The following is a 24,331-nucleotide window of genomic DNA, read 5'->3' on the forward strand; positions in this document are numbered from 1 at the left end:
CTTCATCCTGTACAGCACTTTCAGAATTTTGAGAGTTTTAGTAAGATTCCTCTTCTAAACTCCAGTAACCTCAAGGCCAATCAATCCAATCTCTCCTCATACACAAAGCTGTAATCCCAGGAATCACAAATAAAGAGGATAGTGGCAGAAACCTTCAAAATGTAGGAGACTAGAGGACCCACTTTGCCTATTGTAATGGAGGAAACCACTTCCTAGTGAAACTAGAAGAGTTTCTTGTGGGTAACAAGAAATACTTATTTGCATGTTAGCAACAGATTACACTGATGACATTGTTAGAGACTTTCAGGAGATCCAGATGCTCATTCACATTCCTTCGAGATCCTCAGGTGTTCTGCCTGAGTCCACATTACACATCACTGTGGGTGGAGTTTATGGCATTCCTCAGCAATAACCCATTCTCAACTACATACAAGATTCTACAATATCAGCTCGCAGAAGCCAATACTGTAAACTAAAATAATCCCAAAACGAATGGGACACCAACCACTTGATATTATATCCTTGTAAAGTGTAAGGACTGCCAGAAATAACTTGCCCTTCTTTTCACAGGGAGGTGGCTTCTTCTCCACCATGCAACACTACAACCTTTACATTTCTAAAATGGGATTTGGAAGGACAGGACCTAATTTTCGGCAGTGGGTTTGGTGCTCAGCTACGCCACAAATACAGTGACTTGGCGTCATTCAATGCATTTTTAATGCTGAAGTTGAGAGGAGAATATCATTTTCATAGAAATATTGGCAGAATTCTGATAGCAATCTTTGTACATTAACATTTAACCACATACCCACGCCTTACCTGAAACTGCTGCACCTTCTACAGACAAATAACAGTAGCAATGTTAGCTTCACAATTTTGGGAACTAATTCTAGCTCATTAAGATCGACTGCAACAAACAGCAGCAAATTTCAACTGAACATAAAGTTGCTCATTAATCCCTGACACAGCTCTCTGAAGTATGCAAAACTCTTTATTTTATTACTACTAGATGTTGAGTATACAGTTTAAATTCAGCACAGGCAACAGGCTGTAAAGGTACCAGGCTCAGTTTTTGGCAAAATGTCAGTATGACCTTTTTTCTTCTTTCAAGGCACAGTTTAAGAATGTTCTGGAGGGCTCTGTTGTACTTTGATACTGTGTCAAATAAAGGTGAATGTTGCTACAAATCAATCAGTCCTCAATTCTGTATGATGGGTGAAATATAGTACATATGCAATGCTGTCAAAGAGAGAAATCAAAATGTGTGTGAAATGACACTATGTGCCACCTGTAGCTCAATTATAGCTGCAATAAAATCAAACTTGCTGATTGCAAAACTCCTGTGCAACTTCTATTGCTATAATCTGCCCGACAAATCAGTATTACTAATAATGTCAAAACTTAAAAAAAGCTCTACAAGTTTAGAATGCAGACTCAGTCCAAATGAGTATTACTTTGATCATCAGAAATCTTTTCTACAAACATTCAAACAAGAAACAACAGTAGACCATGCGGCCCTTTAAGCCAAGTCGTTCAGTAAAATTACGGGTGATCAAACTTCGACCTCAATTCTATATTCCTGCAAATCTCTGATGAGGGTAGAGCAGTGGGCATGATTTATATGGACTTCAGTAAAGTGTTCGACAAGGTTCCTCATTGTAGACTGGTTTGCATGGTTAGATTTCATGGAATACAGGGAGAACTAGCATTGGGATACAGAACTGGCTCGAAGGTAGAAGACAGAGGGTGGTGGTGGAGTGTAGCTTTTCAGACTGGAGGCCTGTGACCAGTGGAAGGCTACCAGGATTAGTGCAGGGTCCACTGCTTTTTGTCATTTATATAAATGATTTGGATGTGAACATAGGAGGAATAGTTAGTAAGTTTGCAGATGATGCCAAAATTGGAGGTGTACTGGACAGCGAACAAGGTTACCCCAGAGTACAAGATGTTGATCTGATGGGCCAATGGGCCGAGGAGTGGCAGATGAAGTTTAATTTAGATAAATGTGAGGTGCTGCATTTTGGAAAGGCAAATCAGAACAGGACTTATACACTTAATGGTAAGGTCCTGGGGAGTGTTGCTAAATGAAGAGACCTTGGTGTACAGGTTCATAGTTCCTTGAAAGTGCAGTCCTCAGGAAAAAAAAATTATTCCTCTCTGGCAACTTAAATGGGCAATGCTTTATTTTTAAACTGTGACCCCTAGCTCCAGATTCTCCCACAACAGGAAGTATCCCTACAACATCCACTCAGTCAAGTTCGCTAAGAATCTTACGTGTTTCAGCTAAATAACCTTTGACTCTTGGAAATTCCAGAGACACAGGCCTAGCCAGGATAACCTTTCCTTTTAAGGCAATTTGTGCATTCCAAGTATTTGTGCAGGAAGCCTTCTCTTAACTGCTCCCAAATATTAACATCCTTCCAAAAGTACAGTGACTAGTACTTTGATCAATCAGATACAGAAAACTCTAGATGCAGTCTCACCAATGCCCTGTAAAAATGAAGCATAATCTTTCTACTTTTACATTCAAAATAAGACATAATTTTCTATTAACATAGAATCCCTACAATGTGGAATCAGGCCATTTGGCCGAACAAATCCACACCGACCTCCAAAAGTTTCCTCACAGCTCCTAAGTAATTTTGATTTCACAGAAGCAGGTTATGAACAGTTTTAAACCTTGTCACATTTATTCTCATTTTATTATACAAAATGTGTCAAGACTAGAACTAACTTGGCTGATATCAATGCAACTTAATATATTACATGAATCACTAAATGATCACTCTACTCTTCACACTGACAGGCTGTACCTTCATATCAGCCAGGTGTTACTTTCTTTAAGTTGCATTGCTCTGACAATATTGTGTTCCGAAATAAAATTACAGGATGGATAGTGCTGCTTTGCACAGTTGATTTTATCTGGAAATTTTAGTTCAAGTTTTGATCGAAAAACTTAATCTTCATTTTTATAAGTTCCTGAAGCATGATCAAAGCACTTGGTATGAAGAACTCACTCATTCACAGTTACTATATGCAAGATCCCAAACAACAGCTGTTCCTTTAAGATATCTACAAGTGTAGCAACTGATATGCTGTCATGCATCTGGGTTCAAGTTGTGTAGGGATTCCTGGCAAACTTGAGGTCACATTGTGATCATCTGCATTTTGCTACACTTCAATAATTTCTTGCAGTCAGATTTTAAGACAAAAATTTGTCTGGTCTCGAAAGGTTGAAAAAAATCTACTTTGTATATTAATTGGCATTATAGATATTTCAAAAGTATTTTCAAAGGCTGACGATTTGAAGATGGAGTGCCGACAGTTATGCAGTAGAGAACAAACTTATCAAAGGCCGTTCTCATCAGAAGCATGCAAGGTCAGCTTGTGCAACCTTTCAAATCAGACACAGTCTTACTTTTAAAAATATCGAACTCTTGCAAAGGAAGAACTGAGCTAAAATATTAAAATGTGTATTTTCAGAATATGACCTCCATTCAAGAGAAAAGCCTTTGCAACTTTTCAGATACTTCACTGGAACTGCAGGAAATGCGGAAGGGTGGGTATATAGAGAGAAAAACAATCAATTGAGCTGCATTAGATAGAAACCATAGCACTTGTGTTGATTGGCATGTAACTGTCACATCAGTTTGAAATTAGTGATCACAGAAACATTTCAGACAAACCAAAAGAACATTGAACTATAAAGGTGAAGAAACACTAATGGAAGCTAGAGGTGAACACATCAGTTCCTCTGCTTCTAGAAGATTCTTGTCGTTTACTTTCCATAGCTTGCACATGATATAATCAGGTGCAGGCACAAGCAAGTCTGTGGAACAGATGTCAGGTTTCTTTCTTGAGAAATAAATCCCACTCTGTTATTACAGGTGAGTAATCCTTCAGAACTTACACTACCCTTTTGATCTAATTTCCCCCCTCCAATGTGAAACAAAATTGCACAATTCAGCACAAATACTGATATTCATAGCAAAATTCAAGTTAAATCCAGGAGGTTCCCAAATCTGAAACTGAGTTTCCATACCTGTATCATTTCCAGATCCTGTTGATAACGCTGGCATGATTCCTTCAGCAAAATGTCACACAGGAATATCAGGTTTGCACTCAGCAGCAAGGCAAGATTATCTGTGGACTAGTTCAGTCAATGTTCTCGCCTATGTCAACTTGTGAATGAATGTTTCTGTCATTTGTAGATGTTCCCTGAAAGGAATAACAATTTTACAATCAAAACATGACTCCGTAAAATTAATTTGCTCTTGATTACATTTAAAGTGTTGCTTGGAATTCAAACTTAGGAAGCGAACATACTCCTTTGACCAACTGCATACCAGTGGAACAGCTTGTCACAAATAATATTAATGTCATAGTGAAGACTACAACCCTGAACCCATCACACTTCAATTTATTACAAACTAGAAAGGCAGAATATACTGCAAGTAGTGGGGAGAGACGTCAAAATATCTTTTGGCAGATGGGATCAAGAAAAACCCCAAAGCTTTTTAGTAGTACGTTAAAACTAAGAGGATTACCAAAGAATGAGTAGGACCCATCAGAAAGCAAAGAAACGAGAGGACATGGGTGAGGTTTTAAATCGTTACTTCTCATCTGTATTTACAGAAGAGCAAGTCATGGTAGCCTGGGATATCAGTTGGGATAGTGAGATTCTAGAACATGTTCTGATTAATAACAAGGAGGTATTTGATGTTTTGACAGGCATTAAATGCATAAATCCCCATGGCCTGATAAGATATATCACAGGCTGCTATGGGAGGCAAAGGAGACCCTGGCAGAGATATTTAGTACTTTGCTGGCCACAGATGAACTGCCAGATGACTGGATGATAGCTAATGTGGTTCCTTTGTTCTAGATGGGTGGCGATAGATCAGGTAATTCTCGACCCAGTTAGATTAGATTACTTACAGTGTGGAAACAGGCCCTTCGGCCCAACAAGTCCACACCGACCCGCCGAAGCGTAACCCACCCATACCCCTACATTTACCCTTTTACCTAACACTACGGGCAATTTAGCTTGGCCAATTCACCTGACTTGCACATCTTTGGAGTGTGGGAGGAAACCGGAGCACCCGGAGGAAACCCACGCAGACACGGGGAGAACGTGCAAACTCCACACAGTCAGTCGCCTGAGGCGGGATATGAACCCGGGTCTCTGGCGCTGCGAGGCAGTAGTGTTAACCACTGTGCCACCGTGCCGCCCACTTTAGATTTTAGATTAGATTACAGTGTGGAAACAGGCCCTCCGGCCCAACAAGTCCACACCGACCCGCCGAAGCGAAACCCACCCACACCCCCACACTCACCCCTTATCTAACACTACGGGCAATTAGTATGGCCAATTCACCTGACCCTGCACATCTTTGGACTGTGGGAGGAAACCGGAGCACCCGGAGGAAACCCACGCAGACACGGGGAGAACGTGCAAACTCCACACAGTCAGTCGCCTGAGTCGGGAATTGAACCCGGGTCTCTGGCGCTGCGAGGCAGCAGTGCTAACCACTATGCCACCGTGCCGCCCACATCAGTTAGTCTGACATCAGTGGCAGATTTGGAGATGCCGGTGTTGGACAGGGTTGTGCAAAGTTAAAAATCACACAACACCAGGTTATAGTCCAACAGGTTTAATTGGAAGCACACCAGCTTTCGGAGCACCGGTCCTTCACCAGGTGATAGTGGAGGACACAATTCTAAGGCACAGAATTTATAGCAAAAATTTACAGTGTGATGTAACTGAAATTATACATTGAAAAATACCTTGATTGTCTGTCTTTCATCTGTTCGAATACCATGATAGCTTCACTTCTTTCATGTGCAAATCACAAAACCTTTTTTTAAAAGTTGCATTCTCAGGTTAGCCGTAACAATGGGTGTTAGCTAGAAATATGCTCAAAAAAAAGTTTTGTGATTTACGCATGAAAAAAGTGAAACTATCATAGCATTCAAACAGATGAAAGGTTCAACAGATAATCAAGGTATTTTTCAATGTATAATTTCAGTTACATCACACTGTAAATTTTTGCTATAAATTCTGTGCCTTAGAATTGTGTCCTCCACAATCACCTGATGAAGGAGCGGCACTCTGAAAGCTAGTGTGCTTCCAATTAAACCTGTTGGACTATAACCTGGTGTTGTGTGATTTTTAAGTCAGTGGCAGAGAAATTATTAGAAGTAGTTCTGAACACAGGACAAATCAACACTTGGAAAGGCAGGTACTGATTAGGAATAGTAAGTATGGATTGTCAGACAGAGATTCGATCGAACAAATCTGATTGAGTTGTTTGACAAAGTGATTAAATATACTGATGAGGATAGTGCACTTCAAGTGCTTTATATTGACTTCAGCAAGGCCTTTGACAAGGTCCCGCATGGAAGTTAACAGCTCATGAGGTCCAAGGCAAGTTGACAAACTGGATCCAAAACCAGCTTGCAAATAGGAGGGATATTTAATTGAAGCCAGTGGTGTACACGGGGATTGGTGCTCAGAGCCTGTTTGTCATATATATTAATTACTATGATGTGCATGTAGAAGGTATAATTACTAAGTTTACAGATGACAAAATTTGGTCGTATTGTTGATAATGAGGAGGATGGTATCAGGCTACAGTCGGATGTTGATCAGCTGCTAAATTGGGCATTGCAATAGCAGATGGAATTCAATCCTGAGAAGTGTGACATAATGCACTTTGGCAGGTCTAAGAGGGGAAGGACAGACACAATGAATGGTAGTGCCCGAAAAAGTACTAAGGATAATGTGGCCTTGGTGCACAAGACCAAAGATTCCTGAGGTGTCAGTACACATAGGCAGGGTGGTGAAGAAAAAAGACCCGAATGGATGCTGGAAATCAGAAATAGAAACAATAAAATTCAGCTGGTCTGGCAACATCTGTGGGAAGAAAGCAGAGTTAATCCTTTGCGTTCAGTGACCCTTCTTCAGAACTAGATGCTTGCCTTCATTAGCCAGACTGTAGAATATAGGAAATCTTGTTTACAACTTTATGATACATTAATTAGGCTCCAGATGAAATCATGTGTGACTTCTGGTTGTCACACAGTCAGAAAAGCTGAATGCAGAGGAGATTCAACAGGATGTTGCTTGGGATGAAAAGTCTCAGTTATGAGGAGAAACTGGATAGGTTGGGTTTGTTTTCCTTGGAGCCAGGGAGGCTGAGCAGAGATCTGATTGAGGTATTAAGAAAATTAAGAGTAGATCATGAGAATCTCTTCCCCATGGCTGATGTGTCTAAGACCACATGACATAAATTTAAGGTGAGGAGCAAGTGGCTAAGAAAAGATCTGAGCAAACATTTTTCACTCAGAGGGTGGTATAAATATGAAACATGCTGCTTGAGAGGATGATGGAGGCTGGTACTCCCATGATATTTAAAAAAACATCAGGATGAGCAGTTAAAATACCAGCACATAGTAAGCTATGGACAACTTGCAGGTAAATGGAATTAGTGCATTTGGTATTTGTTGGTTGGCATAGGCATGGTGGGCCAAAAGGCCTGTTTTGATGCTGTATGACTGACTGACTCTAAAATAGCAATGAAACAGAATTGTGAAAGTATTTCATTTCTTAAACTTAATTCAATAACTTAATTAACTAATGCACTCCACATGGTAATTTCTCTGAACAAGCATGGTTCAACAACTGATGCAATACATCAACAAGGCCTAGCAGTTCAACTGTTTCCTCTACTCTGTTCAACTGTTCAAAGCCAAATTACTATAATGCAATCTCTAGTTAAGAACTATCCCTATTGTCAGGGTATCTATTCTGGCTTTTTTGAAATCCTTTCCTTCATGATATACACTTCCTGTCCATTAAAAAGTACAAACTAAGCGTTAAGATGATGCTTTAAATCAAAACAGGAGATGAATTATAACACAAACTCAAGGATTGGCATATATATTTTAATGAAATTAAAAGGTCAACAGCATTAAGGGCAAAGCCATGGCCTGAATATGAAATTGGTTTGGTATCAGGAAGCAATAGACTGATGCCGGAAGCATTTTTTTTTAGCTTCAGGCTTCCATGGACAGGTCCTCCCGAAGCGTTAGTTTTAGGACCATTCATCTTTTCAATTTTAATAAGCAATCTTGACAAGAGTGTGGAGAGCAGCATCACAAAATTTGCAGACCACATCAAATTTGTGAACATAGTAGGGCTGACCATAGTTATAGGCTTCAGGATGACAAAGACAGAATGGTGAAAGGACAGAAGCAAGAAAGATGGAGGCTAATATGAAAAGTAAAGTGATGCACTTTTAGACAAATTAATATGTAAAGACATGATACATATCACAATTTTATTTGCTCCAGTTGAGCAGAAACATGCCCACATTTACAAATCATTAGAATATATAGAATAGATATATTTTCAGCAAGGAAGAAAAATTCTGAGGGACCACTTAATTTTGGTCTTGGTTTCGGTGCACAAACTCAGAAATTTGTTTATTATTCTGTACTAATGATATATATTCCTTCCCAATCACTCCTGCAAAGTAGAATGTGGTCTATTTTAATCATCAGGGACCAAACCCGTTCTCAGCATTCACCATTTCAAATTTCATTTTCAGTCTCCTATGTGGTTTGCCAGTCTGCTTATGTTTTCATGTGTCTCCCTGCACTTCTCTACATTCTTAGCTCTACCAAACCGAATATTGTCCCCTGTAAGCAATTAACTTACAAGTTTACTTCACTTCTGACGAAAGACTGGAGAAGTTGGTACTGTTTAACTTGGAGAGGAGAAGGCCAAATGGAGATGTAGATTAGATTAGATTACCTACAGTGTGGAAACAGGCCCTTCGGCCCAACAAGTCCGCACCGACCCTCCAAAGAAAAACCAACCCCCCTATATTTACCCCTGACTAATCCACCTAACACAATAGGCAATTTAGCAAGGCCAATTCACCTAAGCTGCATATCTTTGGACTGTGGGAGGAAAGCGGAGCACCCGGAGGAAACCCACACAGACACGGGGAGAATGTGCAAACTCTACACAGACAGTCGCCCGAGGCGGGAATTGAACCCGGGTCCCTGGCGCTGTGAGGCAGCAGTGCAAACCACTGAGCCACCATGCCGCCCCCTTTCTGATAGAAGGATAATAGAGAACCAGATGGCACTTCTGAAGTGTTTTGTAAAAGAAGTAAATGTGAGATGAGAAAAACATTTTACATACAGCTTCAAAGTTACAGTTTCAAAGGCACTGCCTAGAAAATTCACTTGAGGCATTCAAGGGGGTTTGGATGATGACGAATTAAAAAGAAACTAAATGTTCAGTTACAGGGAGAAAGCACAAAACTGATACTACATTCAAATGCTCAGATATCGGGTGCAGACATGATGGGCTGAATGGTCTCCCTGTGCTCTGTGATGACTGACTTAACTGCTCAAGCTGCAAGCTGACAAGTGCCTGGGTCCTGATTGATTTCATCCACAGCACTTAAAAGAAATGGTAAGTGAGCTAGCTGACACATTGGTTTTGATATACCAAAATGCCTTGGATTCGGGGCAGTCTCATTATGTTTGAGGATTGCAAATGTAGAGAGTCCGACTGCATGAATCACAAAAGGTTAGTGTGCAGGCACAACAAGTAATTAGAATATTGTCGTTGTCTCCTTTTCCGAGGAAGGATACTCTTGCTCTCGAGTGAGTACAGCGTTAAGTTTACCAGGCTACTTCCAGGGATGGAAAAGCACAGCCGGTCAGGCAGCTTCTGAGGGGTAGGAGAATCGACATTCCAGGCATACGCCTTTCATCAGGAATGCAACCTGTGGGCCGGGGGTGCTGAGAATGCAATAGGTTGATGAAGGAGAGGGAGAAAGTGGTTGGTCAGAGAGGACAGTGGAGTGGATAGATGGGAAAGGTGATGGACAGGTCAGGAGGACAGTGCTGAATTGGAGGTTTGGGACTGGGATAATGTGGGGGAGAGGAAATGAAACTGGTGAAATTCACATTGGTCCTGTGTGGTTGCAGAGTCCCTCAACCCCAGTCCCCTCCCATTTATCTCTCAGCCCCCCAGCCCACAAGCCTCATTCCTGATGAAGGGTTTATGTCTGAAACATCAATTTTCCTGCTCCTTGGAGACTGCCTGACCTTTCTAGCACCACACTCTTGACTCTGATCCCCAGCATCTGCAGTCCTCACTTTCTCCTGCTTCCGAGGATGACAGGACTGATGTACAAGGGGAGATTGACAAGATCTAAATTGTTTTCGCTGGAGTTCAGGCGAGGGGGGGGGGGGGGGGGGGAATCTCATAGAGACTTAGAAAATTCTAACAGGACTAGACAGAGTAGATGCAGGGAGGATGCTCCCGATGGTGAATGAGTCCAGAACCAGGGGTCACAGTCTGTGGATTCGGCGTAGACCATTTAGGACAGAGATGAGAAGACACTTCTTCACCCAAAGAGTGGTGAGCCAGTGGAATTTATTACTACAGCAAGTAGTTGACGCCAGAACACTGAATGTATTCAAGAGGTGGCTCAATATAGCACTTGAGGTGAATGGATCAAAGGTTATGGAGGGAAAGCAGGATTAGGCTAGTGAGTTGGACCATCCGCCATGATCGTGATGAATGCCCAAGCAGGCTTGAAGGGCCTGAATAGCCACATCCTGCTCCTATCTTCTTTTGTGAAGGAAACTGAATACAAATGTACAGAGATTATGCTTCAGTGTGATGAACCCACATCTGGAACACTGTAAACACCATTGAACACCTTATTGAAGGTACAATGCAAATGCTTTTTACAAGACTAATAGCTGGAATAGGAGGGTTGTCCTCTGAGGAATTGTTAGAGGGGCTAAGTTTGAATTTTTCAGACCTCAGAAGATTTAAAAGTGGCTTGATAGAAAGAAGAAAGATCCTGAGGGGTCTCAACAGGGTAGTAGTGGAGAGGATATTTCCTCGGATAGTAGAATTTTGAACTTGCGATCATATTAAAAACGAGGTGCCAGTTTAAAATAGACACTGGGCAAATTATTTTTCTCCCAATAGGTCGTGGGTCTTTGAAACTCTTTTCCCAATAATGCATTGGAAGCAGAGTTTAATTTTTTTAAAAGGAGAAATCAATAAATGTTCCCATTCGGGTGAAATAAAGCAGCATCGATGCCAGAAAACTTGGATGCCTTGGAATAGTCAAAACTTAACAGAAAATAAAGGTGGTGTATAATAACTACAAAAGGAGTAAATCAACAGATGCCATTGCGAAGTGTAGAATGTGCAAGGAGGAATGAAAGGAAGTGATCAGGAAAGTGATTAGGAATAGAAAAGCCCTGGCAGGCAAGATGGGGAGAATCCCAAGAGATTCTACAAATTTATCAAGGGGAAGAGAATAACCAAGGAAAGAATAAGGTCCATTGGTAACCAAGGGGGAAATCAGAGCCTGAGGACAACGATAGCGTGTTAACAAGTACTTCACATCTGTCTTCACTGTGAGAAGGCTGTCATTATAGAATTCAAAAATATGGACTGTGAGGTTATTGAGCATACTGATATAGGGAGTGAGAAGACAGTATGGAGGTTTTGGTGGGTTTAAAAGTCAACAAATCCCCATATCTAGATAAATTGTACCCAAGACTGTGATGGAAAATGAGGAAGGAAATCACCAGGGCCCTGAGCCAAATTTTAAATTCCTATCTGGCCACAAGTGAGATGACAGAGAACTGGAGGGCAGCTAATGTGGTTCCATTTTTCAAGAAGGAGAAAGCAAGGGCTGCAGATGCTGGAGATCAGAGCTGAAAATGTGTTGCTGAAAATGTGTTCCCCATTCCTGAAGAAGGGCTTATACCCGAAACATCGATTCTCCTGTTCCTTGGATGCTGCCTGACCTGCTGCGCTTTTCCAGCAACACATTTTCAGCCCCCATTTTTCAAGAAGGCTGGTAGAGAGAAACCAGGAAATTACAGACCAGTGAGTTTCACATCAGTGGAGGGAAACTACTGGAGAAAAGTTTGCAAAGAGAATTAATCTTCATTTGAAGAGGCAAGGTTGCATTAGGGATGGTCTGTATGGCTTTGTCAGACGGAGGTCACGTCAAACAAATTTTATTGAATTTTGAGGTGGTGACAAAGTTGGTTGATGAGAATAGGACCGGTGACATATTTTATATTGATTTTAGCAAAGCCTTTTGAACAGGTCCCACATAGGAGACTGACAAAGGCGACAAAACTCATGGGATCCGGGATAACTTTGCAAATTGGCCTCGGGCAGGAGGCATTGGGTGGTGGCGGACGACTGTGAGATTGAAGGCTGATCCCCCTAACCTTCATATCCATGAACACTATGGACAATTTATCATGGCCAATCCAACTAACATGCACATATTTGTACTGTGGGAGGAAACCAAAGCACCTGGAGGAAACACATGCAGACAGAGGGAGAACATATAAGCTTCACACAGACAACCATCCAAGGGTGGAATCGAACCCAAGTCCCTGGTGCTGTGAAGCAGCAATGCTAACCACTGAGCCACTGTGCTATTTTACATTACAGGAGAATATAAACAGATTTGTCAAATGGACAGATCAGTAGCAGATGGAATTTATCTCTGGTAAGTGTGAAGTGATGCACTTCAGAAGTAGTAACCAAACAAGGGAGTACCTGATGAACAACAGGACACTAGGAAGCTCAGAGGAATGAAGTAATCTTGGGGTTCTTGTCCATAGATACCTGAAATTGGTTGGGCAAGTTAACAAGACTGCTATGGCAGCATACAGCAAACTGTCTTTAATCAGTCAAGGCATAGATTTTAAGGAACAAGGAGGTCATGTTAGAGTTGTGCAAAATGTTGGTTAGGCCACAGCTGGAATACTGGGTACAATTTTGGTCACCGCACTATAGGAAGGATGTGACTGCACTGGAAGAGTTGCAAAGGAGACTCACCAAGATATTTCCAGCAATGGAGCACTTTCGCAAAAGAGAGGCTGATAAACCTAGGTTATTTTCTTTGGAGTCAAGAAGTTTGAAGTGCATAAGATTATGAGAGAGCATAAACAGTGTGGTCCAGAAAAAAAGCCCTTTGTCCCATTGAGTCTGCACCGGTAAAATGAAACCACCCATTCAAATTCCATTTTTCAGCAGTTGGCCCATAATCTTACATGCCTTGACATCACAAGTGTAGATCTGAATAGTTCTTCAACATTGAGGGTTTCTGCCTCGATCACCTTTACAGACAGTGAGCTCCTCTGGGATGAAAAAGGTTTTTTCCTCACATCTCCTCTAAGCCTTCTGCCCTTTATCTTAAATCCATGCCCATGGTCACTGATCCCTCCATCAAGGGGAAAAGAAAAGTTCCACAAAGGAAGTGATAGTCGTGTCTGTGATACCGTCTGTTCTGATATAACACAGTAGTTCCTCTCCCGTGGGATCCAGCGTTAAGAAAATCATGTAATAGCTGCAATATTTAAACCAATGGGATCAGAATCGCAATATAGCCAATATATGCAAGGAAATTTCACATTCTACAAATAATGGTCTAAATTCTTCAATCGCGTTATAGCCAATTTGCGTTGAAGAAATGTGTGTTATAGCAGAACTGACTTAATTATACTGATGGAATAACACCTTGCAGGCAATATCAGGCTGTTGCTTGAACTAGTCTGTAAGACAGCTCTCCCCATTTTGGGACGAGCCCCCATATGTTCGTATGGAGGATATTGTAAGGTTGACAGGACTGTTTCTGCTGTGGTGTTGTTTCCAGCAGTCTATCTGGTTTAATTCTTTTTTTTGAGACTTTGTAGATTCTTTATCAGTAGGGGAAATGCATAAAAGTGGCTAGGAGTATGTTGAATCAACCATGACCATTATGAATGGTCAAGGGGCCAAACAACTTAATCCTATTTCCTATTGCCTTCTGGTTACTATTAGTACAACTGAGTAGCTTACTAGGTCATTTTACAGGGCAGTTGAGAGTCGACCACATTGGTAGAGATCTGGAGGCACATGTAGGCCAAACCAGACAAGCATGGCAAACTTCCTTCCCGAAAAGGACATGAGTGAATCAGAAGGGTATTTCTGCATACTGTGAGCAAAGGTTTGGGGGGGGACAACATGGGATGTATTTGCAACAGGCCACAATTTCCCTTCAATTCCAACCTACCTTGAGGTGCAATGTTGGTGAATCCCTTTCCCACACGACGCCAATCAAAAAGGAAAACAAAGGAAAGTAACAGGAAAAAATATGAGAAAAAAAAAGCTGGAGGGAGCAAAGCCCAAAGCAAACAGGAAGAAACAGGTCCAAAAACACAGAAATTAAGAAGCAACACAAAGCCAACAGGAAATATGCTCTTTCCTGACTTACCAGTTCACTGGAAAATGTTACTAGATTAATCAATGCATAAACACAAACATATACAAGCACATTTGAATAGAATTTTAAGATATAAGAAACACAGTATTTCGTACATTCCTGAGCTGACAACAGAACAAAATATTGAAACTCAGTTACTTTCCATGGATAATCCTTTCGTCAGTCCATCACATGGAACAGCAGTGTTCTATAAAGCACTCAACATCTGGAACTATGCTTAGCAGTAGCACTTCCATCCACAACTCAATACCTTAGTTTCTGAATGAGCTCATCAACACAGCAATAACTGTTTTTATTTCAAGTCTTTCATACATTTCTACTTGTCAAAAGGGGGTTCAAGTTTACTGCAATCACTAGTCTTCCTTGAGGCTTGTTTATTTGGTATTTGATTTCTCCAGTTGTCAGCACAGGTTGCAAGGCTTACTTATACCAACAATGCGCTTCCTAACATTTTTAAGACAGATAATATCTCCTCTAAATATTCCAGCAAGTCTCTGACAGAACCATTCAATTAAATTATTTAAATAGTAGTTGGAAGCTAAAAATTACATTTCTTTCCTGCCAATATATGCCAACCATAAATCTCCATATCACAAATCATTGAATGCCTGAGGGTCAACATAAGGCCTTCAACAGTATGCTGCCTGTTACAGTCAACATGGCAAGCAACAGGAACTTGGCACACAATTGCGAAGAAAACATCAAATCTTAAGTCATCTTCTTGACAGCACATACCTCTTAAATATTTAGACTTCTTTCTAAAAATGGCCATGACAGACTGAAATAAGAGATGATAAATGGAAAGATTGGTTCATATCAAATGCCTTGAATGAGCTCTTCTGTAATTAACCATAGTCCACAAAGGACCATAGATGTGTCTCTCCATTTTAGAGAGAGAGAGAGAGAGAGAGAGAAAGAGAGAGAAGAGAGAGAGAGAGAGAGACACTGACTGGTGACACTAAAGCTACACTAAAACTACAGAGAAGGGACAAGGCAAAGACACAGGCCAATGAACTATCACAGGTAGCATGGAGATTGAATCCACACAATTGGCATCTTTCTGGAACACACTCGAACCAGGTACACGTGAGCCAAAATAGCCTTAACAAGAAGTAGTCCACAAGTGGGATTAAAATATAACTACAGCAAATTTAGGATGATTACTAAATAAAAAAAAGATGAAATTCAAGCTAAAAAGCAAAAGAAAATTTGGCAAGAATGAAGGAATGAAAAATGGAACACACCATAAAAGTTGCAGAAATCATTGGAATGACTAGATATTTTTTAAAAATCATTTAGTGAGTGAGAGAACAATGAAGATATAAAATAGGGACTTGTCTTTTCCATGAAAACCCCAAAGTGAAGTTGCAGAAACAAGACATTGCAAAGAATCGTATAGGTAACTATAGGTGAGCACATAATATTGAAATTCTGGATTAGTGGTGCTGGAAGAGCACAGCAGTTCAGGCAGCATCCAAGGAGCTTCGAAATCGACGTTTCAGGCAAAAGCCCTTCATCAGGAATAAAGGCAGTGAGCCTGAAGCATGGAGAGATAAGCTAGAGGAGGGTGGGGGTGGGGAGAAAGTAGCATAGAGTAGCTTTTGCCCGAAACGTCGATTTTGAAGCTCCTTGGATGCTGCCTGAACTGCTGTGCTCTTCCAGCACCACTAATCCAGAATCCGGTTTCCAGCATCTGCAGTCATTGTTTTTACCTACATAATATTGAAAACACATCGTGGCTCGCTGTCGCATGAGTCAGATGAGCAACATCAATGAGTGGCTTCCAGAAACTAAAATGTGGGATAAAATTCTCACTTGGACATTTGTTATTTCAGGACAACTAACTTAAATTGTATGTAAGCCGTGCCTGACACAATTAATAGAGCTATTTGAAGAAATAATCCAGTACGGTGGTAAATGAATTTCCCTCATAAGATGAAGAATGTACATTGAATGAATATTAGCATATGGAATGATTCACCAGATACAATAATGAAAGGAAATCAAACATTAGCTTTAAAATGGTAAATGAATAAAGATTTGAAGAATAATAATAACGGTAACCAAACAAATATAGAACTATTCGAACAAAATACCTCTTTGAAAACCATGGATGCTTTCATGCTATCAAGTTCTAAATTATACATACTTCAAGATACATTTTGAATGTTGAATTGAGAAACCTCTTTCCAAAAGTTGATTTGAGGCATAAGTTAACTGAAATCCTTTAATATATCTTATTTTGCATGTGTGTATGTGTACTTAATGCATTAATATATATTAGACAAAACAGGATGGTCCAACCTTGAAGGAAATGAAGCAAATTAGAACAATTCCAAATAATAAATCATATTTAATAGAATATGGTGCATTATAAAAATACAGATAAAAGAGTTTTATGACTATTCACAAGTTCAAATGTCAGTATTGTAGAGTTTCCATGTAAAAGTCAAAAGTACTGCTTTGAAAGATTTATAGGACACCTGCTTTCACTCCCTTAATGTCAGAGAGTCATAGAGATGTACAGCATGGAAACATACCCTTCTGTTCAACTCGTCATGCCGACCAGATATCCTAACCTAATCTTGTCCCATTTTCCAGCACTTGGCCCATATCCCTCTAAACTCTTCCTATTCATGTACCCATCCAAATGCCTTTTAAATGTTGTAATTGTACCAGCCTATAAGACTTCCTCTGGCAGCTCATTCCATACACTCACCACCCTCTTCGTGAAAAAGTTGCCCATGAGGTCCCTTTGAAATTTTCCCCTCTCATCCTAAACCTATGCCCTCGAGTTCTGGAATCCCCCACCCCAGGGAAAAGACCTTGTATATTTACCCTATCCATGCCCCTCATGGATAGGGTAAATCATGCCCCTCATCCATAAACCCCTATAAAGGTCACCCTTCACCCTCTGACATTCCAGGAAAAACAGCCCCAGCCTATTCAACCTCTCCCTATACTCAAATCCTCCAACCTTGGTAACATGCTTGTAAATCTTTTCTGAACCTTTTCAAGTTTCACAACTTCCTTCTGAAAGGAAGGAGACCAGAATTACACGCAATATTTCAAAAGTGGCCTAAACAATGTCTTGTACAGCCACAATATGGCCTCCCAACTCCTATATTCAATACTCTGACCAAAACGCCTTCTTCGCTAGCCTATTTACCTGCCTGTTTATTTTCGAGAAACTCTGAACCTGCTCTCTAAGGGCTCTTTGTTCAGCAATACTCCACAGGACCTTACCATTAAGTGTATAAGTCCTACTTTGATTTGCTTTTCCAAAATGCAACACTTCACATTTATCTAAATTAAACTCCATCTGCCACTCCTCAGCCCATTGTCTCTTCTGATCAAGATCCCATTGTAATCTGAGGTAACCATCTTCGCTGTAAACCACAACTCCAATTTCGGTGTCATCTGCAAACTTACTAACTATACCTCTTATGTTTATATCCAAATCATTTATATAAATGACAAAACGCAGTGGACACAACACCAATCCTTGTGGCACACCAATAGTCACATGACTCCAGTCTGAAAAGCAACCCTCCACCACCACCCTCTGTCTTCCACCTTCAAGCCTTGTTAAACACTTTACTGAAGGCCATTTGGATCACGTCTACCGCTCTGCCCTCATCAATCCTCTGAGTTAGATGAAGTCGTACCAATCAAGTGCATGAGACATGATTTCCCACACACAAACCATGCTGATTATCCCTGATCAGTCCTTCCCTTTCCAAATACATGTAAATCCTGCCCCTCACTATTTCCTCCAAAAACTTGCCCACCATCGATGTCTGGCTCACCAGACTGTAGTTCCCTGGCTTTTCCTCACTACTTTTCTTAAATAATGGCACGTTAGCCAATCTTTAGTGTTCCGGCACCTCACCTGTGACTATCAATGATACAAATATCTCAGCAAGGGGTCCAACAATCACTTCCCTAGCTTCCCACAGAGTTCTAGGGTACACCTGATCATGTCCTGGGAATTTTGCCACTTTTATGCGTCATGTCCGAATGGATAATTTTTCCTTTGTAGATAGAGTAGGCTGCATTCTGGGTTACTAAATGTGCATTATACAATTATATGAAGGATTAAAGTATGGACAAGGGATGAACAAAACTTATGATCAGAACATATACCGCACTGGTCAAAGCTTTACCACTTGTAAAACTATAGAAGTTCATTCTACTTGATTGAAGCCTGCAATTTATTTATTAACTTTTCAAAGTCAAAACTTCATCATACTGGGAAATTACTATTTTGTTGCTCAATTTCACAAAGTATTAAATAACCTGCTATAAAAGACTTGCTTACATATAATACACAATTATTTAATTCTTTCATGGGATATGAGCAAGTCCTCAGTCTCAACTGCCCTTCAGAAGGTGATGATGTAGACTACGAAGTTTAGATGCACCCACAGTGTTGTCGGAAAGGGAGCTCCCACTGATTTCATGTGATTAAACGATTTAGCTAAAATCAGGTATCGGAATAAAATTTCAAACACAGAACACCTTAATTTTGCTAAATCCTAGGATTACATCACTGGTTTCAGGTTGGCAGTTTCATGGGTGAGTATTTCATGGTATAGAAACACACACACACACACACAAACTCAATAAGAGTTTCATTGTTGCTCCTGATTTTTCACAGATGAGGGCTTTTCTTCAAGCCGTCCATGTGCATATTAAAAAATCCAAGAGTAATTGTTGGAAAAAACAGAAGGGTCTCTTGGACATTGTGGATAGCCTTACACTAATTTCATGAAAAATAAAAGACCAACTTGTCAATCATCTTATGGCTGTTGAAAGAGTCTAATTGTGCACAAAGTGACAACATAAAATCAGTTGTAAATATTCAACAACAAATATATGTAGTACATGAAGCTAATTTTAAGATGAGTTGAAGCATTTATTATATAAATCAGAGTCTTTCTGTTTCCATTCCAGGTCACGTGCCATCTCTAGCCAATCTAATCCCCATGCCTCTGCTCAGACAAGGTGTGTACCCAAGTAGTCAGAGGACGAACAATACTCCCACTTCCTTCCCCATGGAAGCCTCTAAGTTCAATCAGAAGCATCTCAAGGACACATAATCAAAGTTGAATTTTGCAATGGTGAATTACATCCGAGTATCACTGCTCTGCAGATCCCCATGATGTTTCGACCTGACATTGCTCCCACAGCTATGTTATCTCCAAGCATTTCTACAAACTACAAAACCACTGCAGATGTTACACACATTGCACAGAAAGGTTATTGTCTAATACTGGTTCTAGTTTAGGTGTGCATCCAACTTTCAATAAATATTATTTTAAAAACACTTCACTCATATGGAGTAATTTTAGCTACAAATTCCTGAGGGGGGGAATATAGGGTGTAAATAGAAAATTATCTGAATTATTGGCTTCTGTCAGCATCACAAAAGACTGTGTACAAATAATTTGAAAAGGCACAAATCGGAACAGCTCAAAATAATTCAAATATCTGAAATATGATGAATTGTGTAACATTTCAATGTTTGAAAATTTAACAGTAGGCTTCAGTTGCTAAAAACACTTTGCAAATATGCACGTTCCATGACATGGAAGCAACTGGAATTCCAGCAATTGAGCATACTTGCTCTTTGGGCTCAATTACAGCAGAAAAGTAAGAGATTCCAAACACATCAACTTTGAACCTCAGATCCAAATTCCAGTCAGAAAACTGCTATCCAGAAGACTGAGGAGCCATGCCAGGCATGGCACAAACTCAGCTGGATAACAAACCTGAATAGAACTTCATGTTCCAAGAGGAGGACTGGGAGTGCTGAAATCTACATTAGGAAACGGTGAGCCAATTTAGCTGCGGCAGATTGATCAAAGTTTGGTAATAGGAATTACTGGCGCTAATTGAGGGGCAATGTACAACAACTATAACTGAAGAAATTAAAAATTAATATTGTCCCTTATAGCATTGTTAATCGTAACGTTCCTAGCCTGTCTGAAAATACTGTTCTTTCAGATTATGTAAATCATGGAGTGAAAATCTAACAAGATATAATACTGCTAAATAGTTCTGGTCCATTCCAAGAAATTATTTTAAGAGGATACACAGACAGAAAATACCTCGATGAAAATGGCTGAAGAAGTTATGTTTTAAAAAATTAATAGAGGTAGCGAAATCCAAGTCCTCTTCACTCTGAAACCTTGGTGAAGGCGGCCAGGATGGCCCAGGGAGTGCAAAAAAGGAAAAGGGCAGGTGGAGAAGAAAAAGACAACTCAAACCAGACAGAAAATATTTTAGATTTAGATTCCTTTGTCATGTACACTCAAGAGCACAGTGAAAAGTGTACAATGTTATCACACATGGTGCCATCTTATAGGTCCAAAGTACTGAGTTCCAAAATCTTAATTACAAAAGTAGAAAAGAGAGGTGAGTTGACAAGTCCAGCATGACAGTCGTCTTTCGCATAAAAGTAGCAAAATTTCAAAATAAAGTGATAAAGTCAAACTTGACAATCTTTTGTCACACTATTACCACACTAACCAAAATACATGTTTGTATCAAATTGATAACTGTAATTAGTGATGCAAGTTTTCATTCATATTAACAAGTTCAGAGATCGCCGAAGTTTCCTACGTGATAGCTTATCCAGGTTTTGCACTCCAAAAATTGGACAAATTCAGGAATAAAACATGCCCAAATAATCAATGAATGCATTATTGAGGTGACCATTCTTACAAGTGCTCGTTGACAAAAGCTTCATAAAATACATGTGTGAAAATACTTTCTTGAGAATACCATTTAAAATTATCTCCCCAACGTGATATAGTAAATTTACTTCTAACTGGTCACATTTTTCTTTCTAGTGTCAGGAGAACATTAAAAACAGAAACTATTCAGTCCATTCGGTCAACTGACTGCAATATTTTAATCCCACTTACCACCACTTGATCATGTTATAGCTCTTCAGGAGCAGATCTGCATGCATTCGGAATGAGTTGAAGGTTTCTGCCTCTCTCGCCAAACTTTGAAGCATATTCCAAACACCTAAGTTTTTCTTGCATGTCCCTTTTAATTCTTCTACCTTAAAACTGTGCCCTTGTTAAATGGTTTCCCACCAAAGGGAAACAGGTCCTTCCTGTCCACTCATTCCAAACTTCGCATCATTTTGACTCAGTCATCCCTTAATCTCCTCTGTTCAAAGCAAATTAACCAGAGCTATTCAATCTTTCTTCAGAGCTTCAAGTCCTGGCAACATTCTCCTAAGTTTCCACTGCACACTCTACGGCAATCATATTCTGCATGTACTGTTATCAAAACTGCACACAAAACGCGAACTGGAGCCTAACCAGCGTCTTGTGTCTTACATCACTCAATGTCAATGTACATTTGGAGTGTCAATTTCCAAAAGACCACTGGTCTCCTAAGTGACCTGGCTCATTATGTGCATTATACTCATACAGACACTTGCAATTCAATGGCAGAATCTTAGAAAGTGCCTTCTTTTCCATGCAAACCTGGTGTTTGAGTTTACATGTATAAATACAGTGTATTGTGATCTGGCTTACATAAGAGAAGTTAAGGAACTTGACATTCCTATTGTGCTCTGAGGTACTGGGTGATCAAGAACCAAATGTCGGAGGTGATAACAGGGCTTATTGAGATGATTCTGAAAAGACAGAGGTAGGAGAAAACTGCTCTATATTACCATATCACAACCTCCAAATCCTCATGATTTGACGAGGCATCACAGTTACTGATGTCATCTTTGCTCAAGAGTTTCATTTGTTGCAATGCTAGGTGGTCCAGAACATAGGAAGTCAAGGTAACAACAGGCTGAAAACTGGAAGCAAAACTCATTTGGTCAACTCTACTTCCTCCCTTCCCTTCCTCAACATCAGTGTCCTTTTCCGGGATTAGGCTAGCCACCAATATCCAAACATCTGGATTGTGCATCTTCACACCGTGCTTCCTATAAGAACTCAATTCCATTCTCCCAACTTCTCCACCTCAACTGTTCTGATCATGCCATCTCCCACAGGAAGGCCTCAAATGTCCACTGTTTTTCTCAACTCAAGGAACCCCCCCCCGCCCAAGGTGATAGGGCTTTTAGCAATGTCCGATCCATTTCCCGCACTGCTGTCCCCACTTCTCTTCGCTCCCACAAGGTCCCCCAATCCTCACAATCGACCCCACCAACCTCTATGTTCAGAGGACCATAAGCCACTTCCACCACCTCCAGACATATTCCTCTCTGCTTCCTTGACAGCCTTCCTTAAGGACCATTCCCTTTCAGACATCATAGTCCACTCCTCTTCCACTCCCAACACTGCTCACATCCCATGCAATCACCAAAGATGAAAAACTTGCCCAATTATTTCATCCCTCACAATCCAAAGCCCCAGATACACTTTTTAGCAGCATTTTACCTGCACTCCATCCAATTTAGTTTCCTGCATTTGCTGTTCACAACATGGTCTCCTTTACACTGAGGACACAAAATGCAGACTGAGAGACTGCTTTATGGAACATCTATGTTCTGTCTGTAAAAATGACCCCAATGCTCCAACTGTCTGCCATTTCAACACACCACGTATTCCCTAGCCAATCTTTCTGTCTTGGGCTTCCTGCAGTGTTCCAGCAAGGCTCAGCCTAAGCTAGAGGAAAAACATCTCATTTTCCACTTGGAGACCTTGCAGCCTTCAGGACTCGACAGCAAGTTTAACAGTTTTAAAGGCTGAACACCACCTTCCATGCTTTCTATCGATCCCCAAACCACTCATCCTTTCATATCATGGGTCACTTTGAGCAGTCAACTCATTTTCATGCATTCACAGATCTCACTATCACCCATCTAAATTTTCTTCTTCCCTGGATTACTATCAACAATTCCTTTGCTCGACTCACCCTCTCTGGACTCAACTTATCACCTATTCCTTTCCCACCCTTTGTCATCAAGATAAATACCACATTTTCCAGATGCTATTAGTTCTGAAGTAGGGTCACTGGACTCAAAATGTCATTGCTGTATTTCTCAACACAAATGCTGCCAGACCTGCTGAGTTTCTCCAACAATTTCTGTTTTTGTTTCAGATTTCCAACATCTGCAGTTAAATATTTTTTATTTAAGCAATTAACCTCTATTTTTGTCCCATCTTGACCTCTTTTCACCAGGCATGACTCTAAAGCAGTCACCAGTGATGAAATCCAAATTGTTCCACAAAATTACAGTTAATTGGCCCTTCCAAAATATCTCAATTAATGACCTACCACCCCCTCTACGCTTCCTGATGCTGGTAAAATCCAGAAGCTATGACATGATTCCAGTCAATCATTTCTGTTCCCACTTTATGCCATGAACTTCCACCAATATTCAATTGGAGAGAACTAACTTTAGTTATTTTGATGTGGTCCAGGTGGATGGGAATTGGAATAATGCTGGTAGAACAGCAATGGGAGGTTTTCAAAGCAGACTAGACAACACACTCCCTTAAGGGAAAAAGGAAAGGGACCCGAAGCTATATCACAGAAATTCACCAAGGCTCCTTGTGAGACAACATCTTCCAGGCCCACAACCAGTACAGATCTGACTTGCTTTACTGTCACATTTATTGAGCTGCAGTGAAAATTATTGTGTTGTGTGCTAAACGGACACATAGCTCATTTATTTCTTCACTCTGCAGGCACCTTGCCTCTATTCCTGATGAAGGGCTTTTGCCCGAAATGTCGATTTTCCAGCTCCTCGGATGCTGCCTGACCTGCTGTGCTTTTCCAGCACCACTCTAATCTAGACTCTGGTTTGCAGCATCTGCAGTCCTTGTTTTTATATAGTTTACTTAAGTACATCAAAGTAATAGAACAAAATGTGGGCTATGATAACAGCTACAGAGAAGATGCAGAGAAAGATCAAGTCTATTATATGAGAAGTTCATTCATAAGTCTGATAACAGCAGGGAAGAAGTTCTTCTTATATCTGCTGAGAAGGACAAGGGCAGCAA

At 40.4% G+C, this 24,331-nt stretch overlaps 1 protein-coding gene across 12 annotated transcripts in view; it reads right to left on the minus strand.

Moving 5' to 3' along the window:
* The window catches only part of mpp7a (MAGUK p55 scaffold protein 7a), a 493,705-nt gene that overhangs the window by 280,327 nt on the left and 189,047 nt on the right, over window positions 1–24,331 (minus strand). For 6 of the 12 annotated variants that reach the window (XM_087987471.1, XM_087987466.1, XM_043690508.2 and 3 more), the window contains one exon: window positions 4,043–4,218. The exons of the other annotated variants lie outside the window; for them this stretch is intronic. In XM_087987471.1, coding sequence (XP_087843597.1) covers window positions 4,043–4,051 — 9 coding nt within the window. In that variant the 5' untranslated portion in view covers window positions 4,052–4,218. The remainder of the gene's footprint in view (window positions 1–4,042; window positions 4,219–24,331) is intronic. 12 annotated transcript variants of the gene reach the window in all.

Source organism: Chiloscyllium plagiosum, unplaced genomic scaffold, assembly GCF_037043375.1.
Source record: "Chiloscyllium plagiosum isolate Xiang-an unplaced genomic scaffold, Cpla_swu_hap1 HiC_scaffold_5, whole genome shotgun sequence".
Taxonomy (NCBI): Eukaryota; Metazoa; Chordata; class Chondrichthyes; order Orectolobiformes; family Hemiscylliidae; genus Chiloscyllium; species Chiloscyllium plagiosum.